The sequence below is a fragment of the Erinaceus europaeus genome, chromosome 7, assembly GCF_950295315.1.
Source record: "Erinaceus europaeus chromosome 7, mEriEur2.1, whole genome shotgun sequence".
Taxonomy (NCBI): domain Eukaryota; kingdom Metazoa; phylum Chordata; class Mammalia; order Eulipotyphla; family Erinaceidae; genus Erinaceus; species Erinaceus europaeus.
Window position 1 is genome coordinate 600,712 of NC_080168.1, and position 15,430 is coordinate 616,141.

The 15,430-nt window shown below is 63.0% G+C and overlaps 1 protein-coding gene across 11 annotated transcripts in view; it reads left to right on the forward strand.

Annotated features, from left to right (window-relative positions):
- Positions 1 to 1,213: 1,213 nt before the first annotated feature.
- TRAF3IP1 (TRAF3 interacting protein 1) overlaps positions 1,214 to 15,430 on the forward strand; it is a 33,786-nt gene continuing 19,569 nt past the window's right edge. For 3 of the 11 annotated variants that reach the window (XM_060193573.1, XM_060193574.1, XM_060193575.1), the window contains exons 1-7: positions 1,214 to 1,393; positions 8,699 to 8,767; positions 9,250 to 9,411; positions 9,906 to 10,043; positions 10,902 to 11,294; positions 12,324 to 12,395; positions 12,894 to 12,972. In XM_060193573.1, the coding sequence (XP_060049556.1) occupies positions 1,271 to 1,393; positions 8,699 to 8,767; positions 9,250 to 9,411; positions 9,906 to 10,043; positions 10,902 to 11,294; positions 12,324 to 12,395; positions 12,894 to 12,972 (1,036 nt within the window). In that variant the 5' untranslated portion in view covers positions 1,214 to 1,270. The remainder of the gene's footprint in view (positions 1,394 to 8,698; positions 8,768 to 9,249; positions 9,412 to 9,905; positions 10,044 to 10,901; positions 11,295 to 12,323; positions 12,396 to 12,893; positions 12,973 to 15,430) is intronic. The other 8 variants (XM_060193578.1, XM_060193579.1, XM_060193577.1 and 5 more) reach the window with 4 other exon arrangements.

Consider the following 15,430-nt stretch of genomic DNA (forward strand, 5'->3'; position numbering starts at 1 on the left):
GCTCTACGGATGGCGGGCAGGTGCTTCTCCTCTGCTCTCCGTCTGTCTGTCCACCTCACAGGATGAGGAGAAGCAGGAGGAGGCGGCTCAGTGCTGCTGCGAGTCAGGCTGGAGATGCACCCCCACCCAGCACGGCAGAAACAGGAGGATGTGGGGTGCAGGGCGGGGGGAGACAGCACGGGGGTTCTGCAAAGAGACTCTCCTGCCCGAGGCTCTGAGTTCGCAGGGTCAGTCCCCAGCACCTCCATCAGCAAAGCTCTGGTAAAAAAAGTGAGATTGCAGCGGAGCGCGCAGCTGCGAGCCCCTGGCGCGGGAGGCGGAGGGGCGGGGAGGGAGGCGGGCAACCAGCGCACGGGGCGGGGCCGGAGGGTAGGCGGGGCAATCTCCGCGGAGGGGCGGGACCGAGGGGTAGGCGGGGCAATCTCCGCGGAGGGGCGGGGCCGGAGGGTAGGCGGGGCAATCTCCGCGGAGGGGCGGGACCGAGGGGTAGGCGGGGCAATCTCCGCGGAGGGGCGGGGCCGGAGGGTAGGCGGGGCAATCTCCGCGGAGGGGCGGGGCCGGAGGGTAGGCGGGGCAATCTCCGCGGAGGGGCGGGACCGAGGGGTAGGCGGGGCAATCTCCGCGGAGGGGCGGGGCCGGAGGGTAGGCGGGGCAATCTCCGCGGAGGGGCGGGGCCGGAGGGTAGGCGGGGCAATCTCCGCGGAGGGGCGGGGCCGGAGGGTAGGCGGGGCAATCTCCGCGGAGGGGCGGGGCCGGAGGGTAGGCGGGGCAATCTCCGCGGAGGGGCGGGACCGAGGGGTAGGCGGGGCAATCTCCGCGGAGGGGCGGGGCCGGAGGGTAGGCGGGGCAATCTCCGCGGAGGGGCGGGACCGAGGGGTAGGCGGGGCAATCTCCGCGGAGGGGCGGGGCCGGAGGGTAGGCGGGGCAATCTCCGCGGAGGGGCGGGGCCGGAGGGTAGGCGGGGCAATCTCCGCGGAGGGGCGGGACCGAGGGGTAGGCGGGGCAATCTCCGCGGAGGGGCGGGGCCCGAGTGTAGGCGGGGCGTCGGCGCTGAGGGGCGCGGAAGGCTGGCTGGCAATTCTGATTGGGCGGGATGCCGGTCTGTGGGCGGGGCCTAAGGGGCTGTGCCCGTTGGCGGACGGGGCCCTGGCGCGTCCGTTGCTAGGGCCGCGCCGCCCTGACGACGAGCTCCGCGCCTGCGCAGTGAGCGCGCGCGGTGCAGTGTGGGAGGGGCTGGGGTTCAGGGCCGGGGTCCGGTGTCGGGGGCGCCATGAACGCGGCGGTGGTGCGGCGGACGCAGGAGACGCTGGGGAAGGTGATCCGGAGGCCGCCGCTGACTGACAAGCTGCTCTGTAAGCCGCCGTTCCGCTACCTGCACGACATCGTCACCGAGGTGCGGCGGGGCCGGGACGGGGGGTCGGGAATCGGGGGGTCGCCGGTCAGGCGTCGGGGGTATGGGGGCTCCCAAGATCGGAGGTCGTGGGGTCAGGGATCGGGGGTTGGGGGATCAGGGGGCCGGGGGGTCGCCGGTCAGGGGTCGAGGGTTGGGGGATCAGGGGTCGGGATCGAGGGTCGTGGGGTCAGGGACTGATCCCCGGCTCTGACCCCCTAGTCCTGACCCCCGGTCCTGACCCCCAGTCCTGACCCCCCCTGCACTGACCCCCGGCCCTGACCTCCATCCCTGACCCCGGCCCTGACCCCCCAGCCCTGACCCCTCGGCCCTGACCCCGGCCCTGACCCCTGGCCCTGACCCCAGCCCTGACCCTGGCCCTGACCCCGGCCCTGATCCCTGGCCCTGACCCTGACCCTGGCCCTGACCCCGGCCCTGACCCCGGCCGAGCCTCGCAGGAGGGGTGCAGTGGGCACTCCGGCAAAGACCAGCACCCGGCCACCTTGGACCCCGAGCTCCTGCAGGGGGAGTGAGGGCACCCAACCTCGCTGGCCCCCACCCTGCTCACTCCTCGCAGCCCTTCCCGGTCGGTCGTTTCCATCCTGCAGATTTATGTTACCCTTCCTCTCCCTCCCTCTCTCTCTCTCTCTTCCTCTCCCTCCCTCCCTCTGCTCCTTTCTGCCAGCAGAGTGGAGGAGGCAGCCTGGTGCCAGGCTGCAGCTCGGGCCCCAAGCTGGGGGGACCAGCGCCACTGTGCCCCCTGCCCCAGGCCCCCGTCTCCATCTTCGGATGTCCCGGCACAGCAGCCTCCTGGCCTGGAGCATTCCATGACTTATTTGAGACAGAGAGAGAGAGAGAGAGAGAGAGAGGAGACACCACATTCCTGCTCCATCACTCATCGAGATTCCCTAGTGCCCTCCATGGGGCTCCGTGGGGTGCTGGGACTCGAACCCCAGGCTTCATGCAGAGCAGGGTATGTGCTGTGCTGGGGGAGTGAGCTGTCCTACAGTCACTACTTTTCTTCTTTTTTAGTTATTTTTGATGTCTTCGTTGTTGGATAGGACAGAGAAATGGAGAGAGGAGGGGAGACAGAGAGGGGGAGAGAAAGACAGACACCTGCAGACCTGCTTCACTGCCTGTGAAGCGACTCCCCTGCAGGTGGGGAGCCGGGGGCTTAAACTGGGATCCATATGCCAGTTGCACTTTATGCCACATGTGCTTAACCCATTATGCTACAGAGATAAAGTGCCTGGTGCTGAGAGGGGAGACACCCCACAGCCCTGCCCACCCTCCATGGGCTCCTGGGTGCTGTGCCTGGTGCTGAGAGAGGAGACACCCCACAGCCCTGCCCACCCTCCATGGCTCCCTGGGTGCTGTGCAGGGTGCTGAGAGAGGAGACACCCCACAGCCCTGCCCACCCTCCATGGGCTCCCTGGGTGCTGTGCAGGGTGCTGAGAGAGGAGACACCCCACAGCCCTGCCCACCCTCCATGGGCTCCCTGGGTGCTGTGCAGGGTGCTGAGAGAGGAGACACCCCACAGCCCTGCCCACCCTCCATGGGCTCCCTGGGTGCTGTGCATGGTGCTGAGAGAGGAGAGACCCCACAGCCCTGCCCACCCTCCATGGGCTCCCTGGGTGCTGTGCCTGGTGCTGAGAGAGGAGAGACCCCACAGCCCTGCCCACCCTGCATGGGCTCCCTGGGTGCTGTCCATGGTGCTGAGAGAGGAGAGACCCCACAGCCCTGCCCACCCTCCATGGGCTCCCTGGGTGCTGTGCAGGGTGCTGAGAGAGGAGACACCCCACAGCCCTGCCCACCCTCCATGGGCTCCCTGGGTGCTGTGCAGGGTGCTGAGAGAGGAGAGACCCCCACAGCCCTGCCCACCCTCCATGGGGCTCCCTGGGTGCTGTGCAGGGTGCTGAGAGAGGAGACACCCCACAGCCCTGCCCACCCTCCATGGGCTCCCTGGGTGCTGTGCAGGGTGCTGAGAGAGGAGAGACCCCACAGCCCTGCCCACCCTCCATGGGCTCCCTGGGTGCTGTGCATGGTGCTGAGAGAGGAGACACCCCACAGCCCTGCCCACCCTCCATGGCTCCCTGGGTGCTGTGCCTGGTGCTCCTGTGTAGTGCTGAGGCTTGAACGCAGGTCCGCCTGCACAAGGCATGCACTCTTCCTGCTGGACAGCTCCTGGACCTGCACTTTTCTCTTTTGGCCCCTTTGCTGAAGGTGGTGGCTGGATGCTGTGTGGCTGTGTGCCATGGTGGACGGCTGCCCACGGGAAGGGACGGGCATCCTGGGAGCTGCCCGCTTGCCCAGGCCCCATGCTCTGTGGGCACTGCTGTTCGCACCCTGCGGGACCCAGTGCCTCCCCTCAGGCAGCCAGGCGGCCAGCGCTCCCTCGGCCGCAGGTCCCGGGCGCAGCACGGTGTTAGATGGCTCTGGGCAGCCGCCGGCAGCTTCCACGGCCAGCAGGGCCTGCGCTGTCCTCAAAAGGAACACCTGGCAGGGCCCTGGGGAGGCAGCACCCCTGCTTCTGCCTTGCAGTCCTGGCCTGCAGATGAGCACCTGTGCAGTGGTGGAGCAGGGCCCGGCCTTTAACTTTATATGATTTTTTTTTGTCCACTTATTTTGGGTCGAGAGAAATTGAGAGAAGCGGGGAGATAGAGGAGACAGCTGCACCTGCCGCCCTGCTCACTGCTTGTGAAGCTGCAGCTGAGGGTGTTGAGGGCTTGGAGCTGGGTCCTTGTGCACTGTGTGTGCACTCAACCAGCGGCTCCACCACCTGGCCTCCTTCAGTGTTCATCGCAGTGAGAGAGAGGGAGAGACGGACAGACTCTGCGCCCTACTCAGCATTTTTTTTTTTTTTTTACAGATTTTATTTATTTATTAATGAGAGAGAAAGATAGGAGGAGAGAGGAAGAACCAGACGTCACTCTGGTACACGTGCTGCCGGGGACTGAACTCAGGACCTCATGCTTGAGAGTCCGATGCTTTATCCACTGCGCCAGCTCCCAGACCACTTTTTATTATCTTTATTTATTGAATAGAGACAGCCAGAAATCAAGAGGGTGATAGGGAGGGAGAGAGACAGAGACACCTAGCACTACTTCACCACTCACAATGCTTTCCTTGTGCAGGCGGGGACCGGGGGCTGGAACCTGGGTCCTTGCACACTGTAATGCGTGCGCTCAGCCAGGTGCGCCACCACCCGGCCCCCTGCTCAGCTCCTGAACAAGGTGCTTCCAGGATGGCGCCTGCTGGGTGGGTGAGGCAGTGCCTCTGCCTGGGGTGTTACTGCCAGCCGTCTCCCCCATTCTCCTCCTCCTCCATCTCCCCATTCTCCTCCCCCTCCTCCATCTCCCCATCTCCTCCTCCTCCTCCATCTCCCCATTCTCCTCCTCCTCCTCCATCTCCCCATTCTCCTCCTCCTCCTCCATCTCCCCATTCTCCTCCTCCTCCATCTCCCCATTCTCCTCCTCCTCCATCTCCCCATTCTCCTCCTCCTCCATCTCCCCATTCTCCTCCTCCTCCTCCATCTCCCCATTCTCCTCCTCCTCCATCTCCCCATTCTCCTCCCCCTCCTCCATCTCCCCATCTCCTCCTCCTCCTCCATCTCCCCATTCTCCTCCTCCTCCATCTCCCCATTCTCCTCCTCCTCCTCCATCTCCCCATTCTCCTCCTCCTCCATCTCCCCATTCTCCTCCTCCTCCATCTCCCCATTCTCCTCCTCCTCCATCTCCCCATTCTCCTCCTCCTCCTCCATCTCCCCATTCTCCTCCTCCTCCATCTCCCCATTCTCCTCCTCCTCCATCTCCCCATTCTCCTCCTCCTCCTCCATCTCCCCATTCTCCTCCTCCTCCATCTCCCCATCTCCTCCTCCTCCATCTCCCCATTCTCCTCCTCCTCCATCTCCCCATTCTCCTCCTCCTCCATCTCCCCATCTCCTCCTCCTCCATCTCCCCATTCTCCTCCTCCTCCATCTCCCCATTCTCCTCCTCCTCCCCATTCTCCTCCTCCTCCATCTCCCCATTCTCCTCCTCCTCCATCTCCCCATTCTCCTCCTCCTCCTCCATCTCCCCATTCTCCTCCTCCTCCATCTCCCCATTCTCCTCCCACCACCTCCATCTCCCCATTCTACCTCCTCCATCTCCCCATTCTCCTCCTCCTCCAACTCCCCATTCTCCCTCCTCCTCCATCTCCCCATTCTCCTCATCCTCCTCCATCTCCCCATTCTCCTCCTCCTCCATCTCCCATCTCCTCCTCCTCCATCTCCCCATTCTCCTCCTCCTCCATCTCCCCATTCTCCTCCTCCTCCCCATTCTCCCCCTCCTCCATCTCCCCATCTCCTCCTCCTCCTCCATCTCCCCATTCTCCTCCTCCTCCATCTCCCCATTCTCCTCCTCCTCCTCCATCTCCCCATTCTCCTCCTCCTCCATCTCCCCATTCTCCTCCTCCTCCATCTCCCCATTCTCCTCCTCCTCCATCTCCCCATTCTCCTCCTCCTCCATCTCCCCATTCTCCTCCTCCTCCTCCATCTCCCCATTCTCCTCCTCCTCCTCCATCTCCCCATCTCCTCCTCCTCCTCCATCTCCCCATTCTCCTCCTCCTACATCTCCCCATTATCCTCCTCCATCTCCCCATTCTCCTCCTCCTCCTCCATCTCCCCATTCTCCTCCTCCTCCTCCATCTCCCCATTCTCCTCCTCCTCCATCTCCCCATCTCCTCCTCCTCCATCTCCCCATTCTCCTCCTCCTCCATCTCCCCATTCTCCTCATCCTCCTCCATCTCCCCATTCTCCTCCTCCTCCATCTCCCCATCTCCTCCTCCTCCATCTCCCCATTCTCCTCCTCCTCCATCTCCCCATTCTCCTCCTCCTCCCCATTCTCCTCCTCCTCCATCTCCCCATTCTCCTCCTCCTCCTCCATCTCCCCATTCTCCTCCTCCTCCGTCTCCCCATTCTCCTCCTCCTCCATCTCCCCATTCTCCTCCTCCTCCATCTCCCCATTCTCCTCCTCCTCCGTCTCCCCATTCTCCTCCTCCTCCATCTCCCCATTCTCCTCCTCCTCCTCCATCTCCCCATTCTCCTCCTCCTCCATCTCCCCATTCTCCTCCTCCTCCTCCATCTCCCCATTCTCCTCCTCCTCCTCCGTCTCCCCATTCTCCTCCCCCTCCATCTCCCCATTCTCCTCCTCCTCCATCTCCCCATTCTCCTCCTCCTCCATCTCCCCATTCTCCTCCTCCATCTCCCCATTCTCCTCCTCCTCCATCTCCCCATTCTCCTCCTCCTCCATCTCCCCATTCTCCTCCTCCTCCATCTCCCCATTCTCCTCCTCCTCCATCTCCCCATTCTCCTCCTCCCCCTCCGTCTCCCCATTCTCCTCCTCCATCTCCCCATTCTCCTCCTCCTCCTCCATCTCCCCATTCTCCTCCTCCTCCGTCTCCCCATTCTCCTCCTCCTCCATCTCCCCATTCTCCTCCTCCTCCATCTCCCCATTCTCCTCCTCCTCCGTCTCCCCATTCTCCTCCTCCTCCATCTCCCCATTCTCCTCCTCCTCCTCCATCTCCCCATTCTCCTCCTCCTCCATCTCCCCATTCTCCTCCTCCTCCTCCATCTCCCCATTCTCCTCCTCCTCCTCCGTCTCCCCATTCTCCTCCTCCTCCATCTCCCCATTCTCCTCCTCCTCCTCCATCTCCCCATTCTCCTCCCCCTCCATCTCCCCATTCTCCTCCTCCTCCTCCATCTCCCCATTCTCCTCCTCCTCCATCTCCCCATTCTCCTCCTCCATCTCCCCATTCTCCTCCTCCTCCATCTCCCCATTCTCCTCCTCCTCCATCTCCCCATTCTCCTCCTCCTCCATCTCCCCATTCTCCTCCTCCTCCATCTCCCCATTCTCCTCCTCCCCCTCCATCTCCCCATTCTCCTCCTCCTCCATCTCCCCATTCTCCTCCTCCTCCATCTCCCCATTCTCCTCCTCCTCCATCTCCCCATTCTCCTCCTCCTCCATCTCCCCATTCTCCTCCTCCTCCTCCATCTCCCCATTCTCCTCCTCCTCCGTCTCCCCATTCTCCTCCTCCTCCATCTCCCCATTCTCCTCCTCCTCCTCCATCTCCCCATTCTCCTCCTCCTCCATCTCCCCATTCTCCTCCTCCTCCTCCATCTCCCCATTCTCCTCCTCCTCCATCTCCCCATTCTCCTCCTCCATCTCCCCATTCTCCTCCTCCTCCTCCATCTCCCCATTCTCCTCCTCCTCCATCTCCCCATTCTCCTCCTCCTCCATCTCCCCATTCTCCTCCTCCTCCTCCATCTCCCCATTCTCCTCCTCCTCCATCTCCCCATTCTCCTCCTCCTCTTCCATCTCCCCATTCTCCTCCTCCTCCTCCATCTCCCCATTCTCCTCCTCCTCCATCTCCCCATTCTCCTCCTCCTCCTCCATCTCCCCATTCTCCTCCTCCTCCTCCATCTCCCCATCTCCTCCTCCTATTCCATCTCCCCATTCTCCTCCTCCTCCATCTCCCCATTATCCTCCTCCATCTCCCCATTCTCCTCCTCCTCCTCCATCTCCCCATTCTCCTCCTCCTCCTCCATCTCCCCATTCTCCTCCTCCTCCATCTCCCCATTCTCCTCCTCCTCCTCCATCTCCCCATTCTCCTCCTCCTCCTCCATCTCCCCATTCTCCTCCTCCTCCATCTCCCCATTCTCCTCCTCCTCCTCCATCTCCCCATTCTCCTCCTCCTCCATCTCCCCATTCTCCTCCTCCTCCATCTCCCCATTCTCCTCCTCCTCCATCTCCCCATTCTCCTCCTCCCCCTCCGTCTCCCCAATCTCCTCCTCCTCTTCCTGCTCCCCACTCCCTCCCCCTGCAGGCTGTCATGTGTGCCCCCAGTTGTAAGGTCCAGAGCGCAGCACAGGCCCCGGGGACCCCAGGCGAGCTGGCGGGAGGGAGGGTGACTTCCAGCTCGGTGCGGGCGGGGGAGAGCTCCTTTCTCTGCTCTGTCCTGGCCGTCCCTGGGCCCGAGTGGCCAGTGTGGACGCCGAGGTTCTGGCCCAGGGGCCTCGAGTGGCCGGGGCGGACCCCGCGCTGCCCCGCAGCTCCTGGCCTCCGGCTGGCTCCCAGGCGGGGCAGGGGTGCAGCCAGGCTCCTGCGGGGACCCTCATCCCGCCCTGCCCTGGGGGCTGCGTTCTCGACCCCCCCCCCCCCCCCGCCCTCTCTGCCGGCCTCGGTTTGCCCCCCCAGGTGCGGGTCAGGCGCCAGGTTCTGGCCCCGTGGCGGGGTGCTCCGGGCCGACCCTGCACGCCCACCCTCCCCGCAGGTGATCCGTAACACCGGCTTCATGCAGGGCCTCTACACGGACGCCGAGATGAAGTCCGACAACGTCAAGGTGCGCGTGGCGGGGCGTGTCTGCGGGGGTGTCTGCGGGGGCGTGACGCAGCGGGGCGTGTCTGCAGGGCGGGGCGTGTGTGCGAGGTGGGGCGTGTCTGTGGGGGCGTGTCTGCGGGGCGGGGCGTGTCTGTGGGGGCGTGTGTGCGGGGCGGGGCGTGTCTGCAGGAGCGTGGCGTGCCCGAGGCAGGGTGGGGCGTGCCTGCGGCGGGGGCGTGGCGGGGGCGGGCTGCTTTGCGGGCCTCTCCCCTCTGACTGACCACAGGGTGGCGGGTCTCTCCCGTATCCGTTCGGGACCCCTGTGCCCACAGGCAGACAGCCCCGCCGAGCTGAGCACGGTGCCCCTGGTGGGTCGCCTGCGCCTTCAGCAGAGGTTCCAGGCTGGAGGGAGAGAGGGAGAGGGAGGCGGGAAGACAGGAGGCCGGGCTGGCCCTGGCCCACGGGGTGTGCGGTGCGGGCCTCACCAGTGTGGTCCTGCCGCAGGACAAGGAGGCCAAGATCCGCTTCCTGCAGAAGGCCATCGACGTGCTGGCGCTGGTGTCTGGGGAGCCGGTGACCGCCAGGCCCCCCCGCATCGTCGCCGGACACGAGCCCGAGAAAACCAACGAGCTGCTGCAGCTTCTCGCGCGCTGCTGCCTGGCCAAGGTGGGGCTGGGGGCTGCCGGCCAAGGTGGGGCTGCGGGCCAAGGTGGGGCTGGGGGCTGCCGGCCAAGGTGGGGCTGCGGGCCAGGTGGGGCTGGGGGCTGCCGGCCAAGGTGGGGGTGCTTCCCAAATGGGTTCCCTGCAGGGGCTCGGACAGCCACCCCCTGCCTCCCCCCCTCTCTCCTCTCTGCCCTCCAGCTGCCCTACCTCCAGCCTCCCTCCCCTTGTGTCTCTTCTTCCTTCCCTTTTTCTCCCAGCCTGAGCCCTCTGGGGAGAGGGGGGTCCGGGGGCAGCCCTCCCCGAGCCCTGGCCTCCTGTTCCCTCCACCCCCAGCCTTATGCGCCCTTGTACCCCACATGTCCCCTTGGCCGCTTGGTGGGCCGTGAGCGCTGGCACTGGGGTGGCTGTGGTACACTGTGGGTCCCGACCCTGGAGTATCTCGCTGCCCCCTCTGGACGGGCCGTGGCTCTGACCTCTCTGCCCCTGCCCCTCCCCAGCTGTCCAGTGAGGATGCCGTGAAGCGGGTGCTGGCTGGAGAGAAGGGGGACAACAAAGGAAGGGCTGCTGCCACCAGGCAGGACTCGGACAGCAAGGCCTCGAGAGAGGACGAGGTCAGAGGCCACAGGGACAGAGAGGTGGGTGCCTGCCACCAGCAGCGGGGCAGGCAGGGAGAGAGGGGTGTGCAGATCTGGGGTGCTGAGGCCTCCTTAGCAAGGACGTCCTGCTGCCATGCAGCTGCTTCGTTCTACTTCAGAGACAGACAGGTAGACACACGACCCTGGAGCTTCCTCTACTGCCAGGTGGTGCCAGGGTTCAGACCTCTGCCCTGAGCAGGGAAAAGCACATTCCCTGTTGACTTGCAGACGTTCTGAAGCGAGGCCACCACTTGGGTTCTTTCTTTCTTTCATTATTTTTCTTTTTGCCTCGGGTTATATCTGGGGTTTGGTGCCTGCTCCTAGAGGCCATTTCCCCCATTTTTATTTCTCTTGTTATTGTTATTGCTGTTGTTCAATAGGACACAGAGAAATGGAGAGAGGAAGGGAAGACAGAGAGGGAGAGAAAGACACCTGCAAACCTGCTTCACCACCTGTGAAGTGACTCCTCTGCAGGTGGGGAGCCGGGGGCTCGAACCGGGATACTCGTGCCGGTCTTGCGCTTTGCGCCACCTGCCCTTAACCCGCTGCGCTACCACATGGCTCCTAGCACTTGGGGTTTTAAAAGTTGGCCCTGACTGAGGAGATGTTGCTTCCATGAGTGTAGGTGTCTCTGGGGAACGCTTCCAGGTGTCCCCAAGTCTATGCCCTTCACTGTGCCCAGTGCCAAAGGGCAGTGTGCCCCCCTGGCATCTCTCTTCTCTGCTGGCTTGTTTCCCATGGCATGGCCCCTCCCATCCTGTCCAAAGTGAAGGCAATCCCGGGCTTCATCCTTTATCGTGGCTGAGTAGTATTCCACAGGTGACTGACATGGCTCTCTCCCCTTTGACCTGTTTCCAGGACAGAAGAGATTCTGAGAAAGCAGAGAGAAGTAGCAGCCAAGACCACAGACAGCGGGAAGACTCGAGAGACGAAAGCAAGCACAGAGAGAAGGACCGCGAGAGACACAGAGACTCGGAGAAGGAGAGACACAGAGAAGGGGAGAAAGAGAAAACCAGGGCCAGGCCCGAGAGGGACCGAGACCGCGGAGCCAGGGACCGGGAAGCCGAGCGCGACAGGGACCGGAGGAGCGAGGGAGGGAAGGAGAAAGAGAGGGGGAAGGGGCGGGACAAGCCCAGAGAGCGGGACAAGGAGCGGCGCAGGCTGAGGCACGGTGGCGAGCACCCTGGCGAGCACCCCAGGGACCCGGAGCAGCAGCGCGAGAAGGGCAGGGAGCACGACAGGGCCCAGAAGGTGAGCCTGACTTCCCCGCGGGCGCAGAGGCTCCTCCCTCCTCTCAGGATGAGAGGCCGTGGCCGGGGTGGACATGCCGCTCAGCTCTCCCCTCCCGCCGGGGCTCTGGTTTTCTCCGAAACCACTTGTGTGTCCTTGGGAGGTTCGAGGGGGGTCTGTCCGTGGGGGTGGGGGCCGTCTTGGCCTTGAGACCCACAGCGGGTTCCCTCGTGCTGGGGCCACGCAGATGCTTTTCTTCATGAGGACGGATTTGCTTTGGCAGGACGCAGAACACAGCACTGCTCAGCTCTGGGGCGTGAGGGGAACATTGCAGGGCCTTTGTGGAGCGCATGTGTTACAGTGCGCGAGGACCCGGGTTCAAGTCCCTGTCTCCACTTTCAGGGGAGACCCTTCACGAGAGGCGGAGCAGGGCTACAGGTGTCTGGTTGTCTCTCTTCCTTTATCTCCCTTCCTCTCTTGGTTTCTCTCTGCCTCTTATCTAATAAGTAAGTAAGTTACTGTGTGCAGGGAGTCGGATGCATGAGTGGTAGAGTGGTGCTGTAGGTAGGTGTCTCTCTGTCTCTGTCTCCTTGCCCCTCCATTTCATTTTATTTTGGACAGACGGAAATTGAGAGGGGAGGAGGAGAAAGAGTGGGAGAGACAGAGAGACCCCTGCAGCCCTGCTTCACTGCTTGTGAAACTTGAACCCGGGTTCTTGATCACGGTAACGTGTGTGCTCCCCCAGGTGCCCCACTGCCTGGTCCCCCTCCCCCTCCCCTCTCAATTTCTCTTCTTTTTAAAGAAAAAAAAAAGCTGTCCAGAGCAGTGGGTTTAGTGTGTAGGCCCCAAGTCCTGGGGCCACCATGGCAGTGACAGACGTGTCCACAGAGCAAAGACGGGCCACCGGGGAGTCCCAACACTGCGTGCGGTGCTCCTGTCTGCCCCCCAGGCTGACTGGGGAGAGATGAGCCCAGCTGTGTCTGAGGTCAGCAGACTCCGCTTCCTCTGCAGTTACAGAGAGAAACTTTCTCTCCCCTTCTCTCTGTCTAGTCAGCAAGCTCAGGGGAGCTGTCCCGGAAGCTGTCAGAAGGCTCTTCTAAAGACACCAGGCTGGAGCTGGAGGTGAGCGCCTGGCCGAGCCCGTGGCTGTGCCGGTGGGGCTGAGCCGTGGGCCTCATGTCCAGCTGGCTCCAGGAGCAGGCTGCTGTCCCCAGCTTCCGGGGGCACTGCTGTGTGTCCAGTGCCCTGTCCTGTGTGGGTCTTGGAGAGGCTGGGCCAGGCAGCCCAGGGAGGCTCTGGGCTGGGTGGAGAGCGGGAGCCCTGGGTGGGGAGGTCCAGTGGGCAGTGCGGACTGGAGCGGGGTGGGGGCTCTCAGGTAGGGGCTTCCTGGTGGTGCCGGGCACTTGGTGTGCCTCACTCAGATACCGGCTGGGGCCCATGGGTTTCGGAGCCACCACCTCAGGTGCGGGTAATTGTGGGCACCACCCCTGCCCTTCCCACCCGCCGTGGACTATGGGCCTTTCTCAGGCTGCAGGGAGGTGGGGCCACACGGCCCGCAGAGGGTGGGTGTCGGCCGGAGCGGGCCTTCACGGTGGACATTCCTCCTCTTACTCCTTGAAGGCCGAGAGTGCCTCCCGGAACACGCGGTCTGTGAGCACGGTGAAGACGGCCAAACGGCGACTCCGGAATTCTGTGGAAGGTACTGCTGTGCTGGGGACAGGCCTGTGGCTGACACAGCCGCTGTGCAGGGCTGGGGGACAGCACGCAGGGGTGATGGAGAGTGAGGTGGGCTCACGCACAGACGCTGACACACGTGTACCTGTCAACCCTCACATGCATCGTGTCTGCGTGTGCGTGCATCTCCACGGATACAGGCGCACACTCACACACAGACGCTGACACACATGTGTACCTGTCAGCCCTCACACGCATCATGTCTGCATGTGTGTGCATCTCCGCGGATATAGGCGCACACTCACACACAGACGCTGACACACACGTGTACCTGTCACACTCTCATGTATCGCATCTGCGTGTGCGTGCATCTCCACGGATACAGACGTATGCTCACACACAGACGCTGACACACACATGTACCTGTCACACTCTCATGTATCGTGTCTGCGTGTGCATGCATCTCCACGGATACAGACGCATGCTCACACACAGACGCTGACACACAGGCTGCTCTGCCCATGGCCTGCGTTTGCCGACTCTAGTGATCGCCGATTCCTGCTCGCTCGTTGGTTCGGTTCAGGGTGGGAGGTGGCACACAGAAAGCCCTGCCCTTCCTCCAGGTCACTCACTGACCAGCTGGCTGGTGTCTCTTATCCTCTGGACTTTTGTTCTTTCCCGGCTGCCACTTCCCTGTGCTGACAGCCTCCAGCCTCGCTTCTCACCAGCACCGGGGCTGCTGCTCCTGCCATCCTGCCATCCTGCCACTCTGCCACTCTGCCATTCTGCCATTCTCCCATTCTGCCATCCTGCCATTCTCCCATTCTCCCACTCTCCCACTCTGCCACTCTGCCACTCTCCCATTCTGCCATTTTGCCACTCTCCCACTCTGCCACTCTGCCATTCTGCCACTCTCCCACTCTGCCATTCTGCCATTCTCCCACTCTCCCACTCTCCCACTTTGCCACTCTGCCACTCTCCCACTCTGCCATTCTCCCACTCTGCCACTCTGCCACTCTCCCACTCTGCCATTCTCCCACTCTGCCACTCTCCTACTCTGCCATTCTCCCACTCTGCCACTCTGCCATTCTGCCATTCTCCTATTCTGCCATTCTGTCATTCTCCCACTCTGCCACTCTGCCACTCTCCCACTCTCCCATTCTGCCATTCTCCCATTCTCCCATTCTGCCATCCTCCCATTCTGCCATTCTGCCATTCTGCCACTCTGCCATTCTCCCACTCTCCCACTCTGCCATTCTGCCATTTTGCCATTCTCCCACTCTCCCATTCAGCCATCCTCCCATTCTGCCATTCTGCCATTCTCCCACTCTCCCACTCTCCCACTCTCCCACTCTGCCATTCTGCCATTCTGCCATTCTCCCACTCTCCCATTCTGCCATCCTCCCATTCTGCCATTCTGCCATTCTCCCATTCTGCCACTCTCCCATTCTGCCATTCTGCCATCCTCCCATTCTCCCATTCTCCCTCCTGGCCAGCTTCAGCACGGCTCTGCTGTCCATCCACCGGCTGTCCCTGGAGATTGGCCCTCGGCGCTGGCGCGGGTGGGGGTGTCCGTCACTGTGGCCGTCTGTCGTGTCCTGTGCCGTCTGTCCTGGCTGCTGCTGGCTGTTCATCTTATTTCTCCGTTTGTGTTTATCTGGCGTTCAACTTACTCCCGGCTGTGAGCTGCTGCTTCTTCAGTCCCCTCTGGGCCCCTTTTCTCGTGCAGTCTCCTGCTCCAGCTAGGGATGGCTGCTGCTATCCATGCAAGCCCCCTCGGCGTGGCGCAGCAGGGGAGCGTGGGTAGGCTTAACCTGGCTCGGTGACATCTGGTTCCCATGATCTGCATCCCGGGCTTATATGGCTCTCTGCATGTTTGAGCGTGTTTGGGACGTGACACAGCTGAGAGCAGAGGGGCAGGCCGTGTAGCTCCTCCTAGGTTTCGGCATCAAAGGTCAGAAACACAAGACACAAGTGAGGCAAGTAGAGTCAGTTACATAGACCAAGGAACCTTTAATGTGGTAGCCAGGGAAGCTTGAGGAGCTCAGGTTCAGCCAGGGAGGTGAGCCCCGGCCAGGGAGGGGAGAGGACCAGCCAGGGAGAGGAGAGAACCCGGGCAGGGAGGGGAGAGAGCCAGCCAGGGAGGGGAGAGGACCAGCCAGGGAGGGGAGAGGACCAGCCAGGGAGGGGAGAGGACCAGCCAGGGAGGGGAGAGGACCAGCCAGGGAGGGGAGAGAGCCAGCCAGGGAGGGGAGAGGACCAGCCAGGGAGGGGAGAGGACCAGCCAGGGAGGGGAGAGGACCAGCCAGGGAGGGGAGAGGACCAGCCAGGGAGGGGAGAGAATCTGGGCAGGAGGTGAGGAGCTGCCCTGGGACAGGCTGGTGGCCTTGTAAAGGGTCTGGGCTCAGGCTTAGATTCCTGTCGCTCAGCACAGTTCTGGTTGGAGGTGTCTGCCGCAGGCAGGAGTGAGTCTTCCCGCCTGG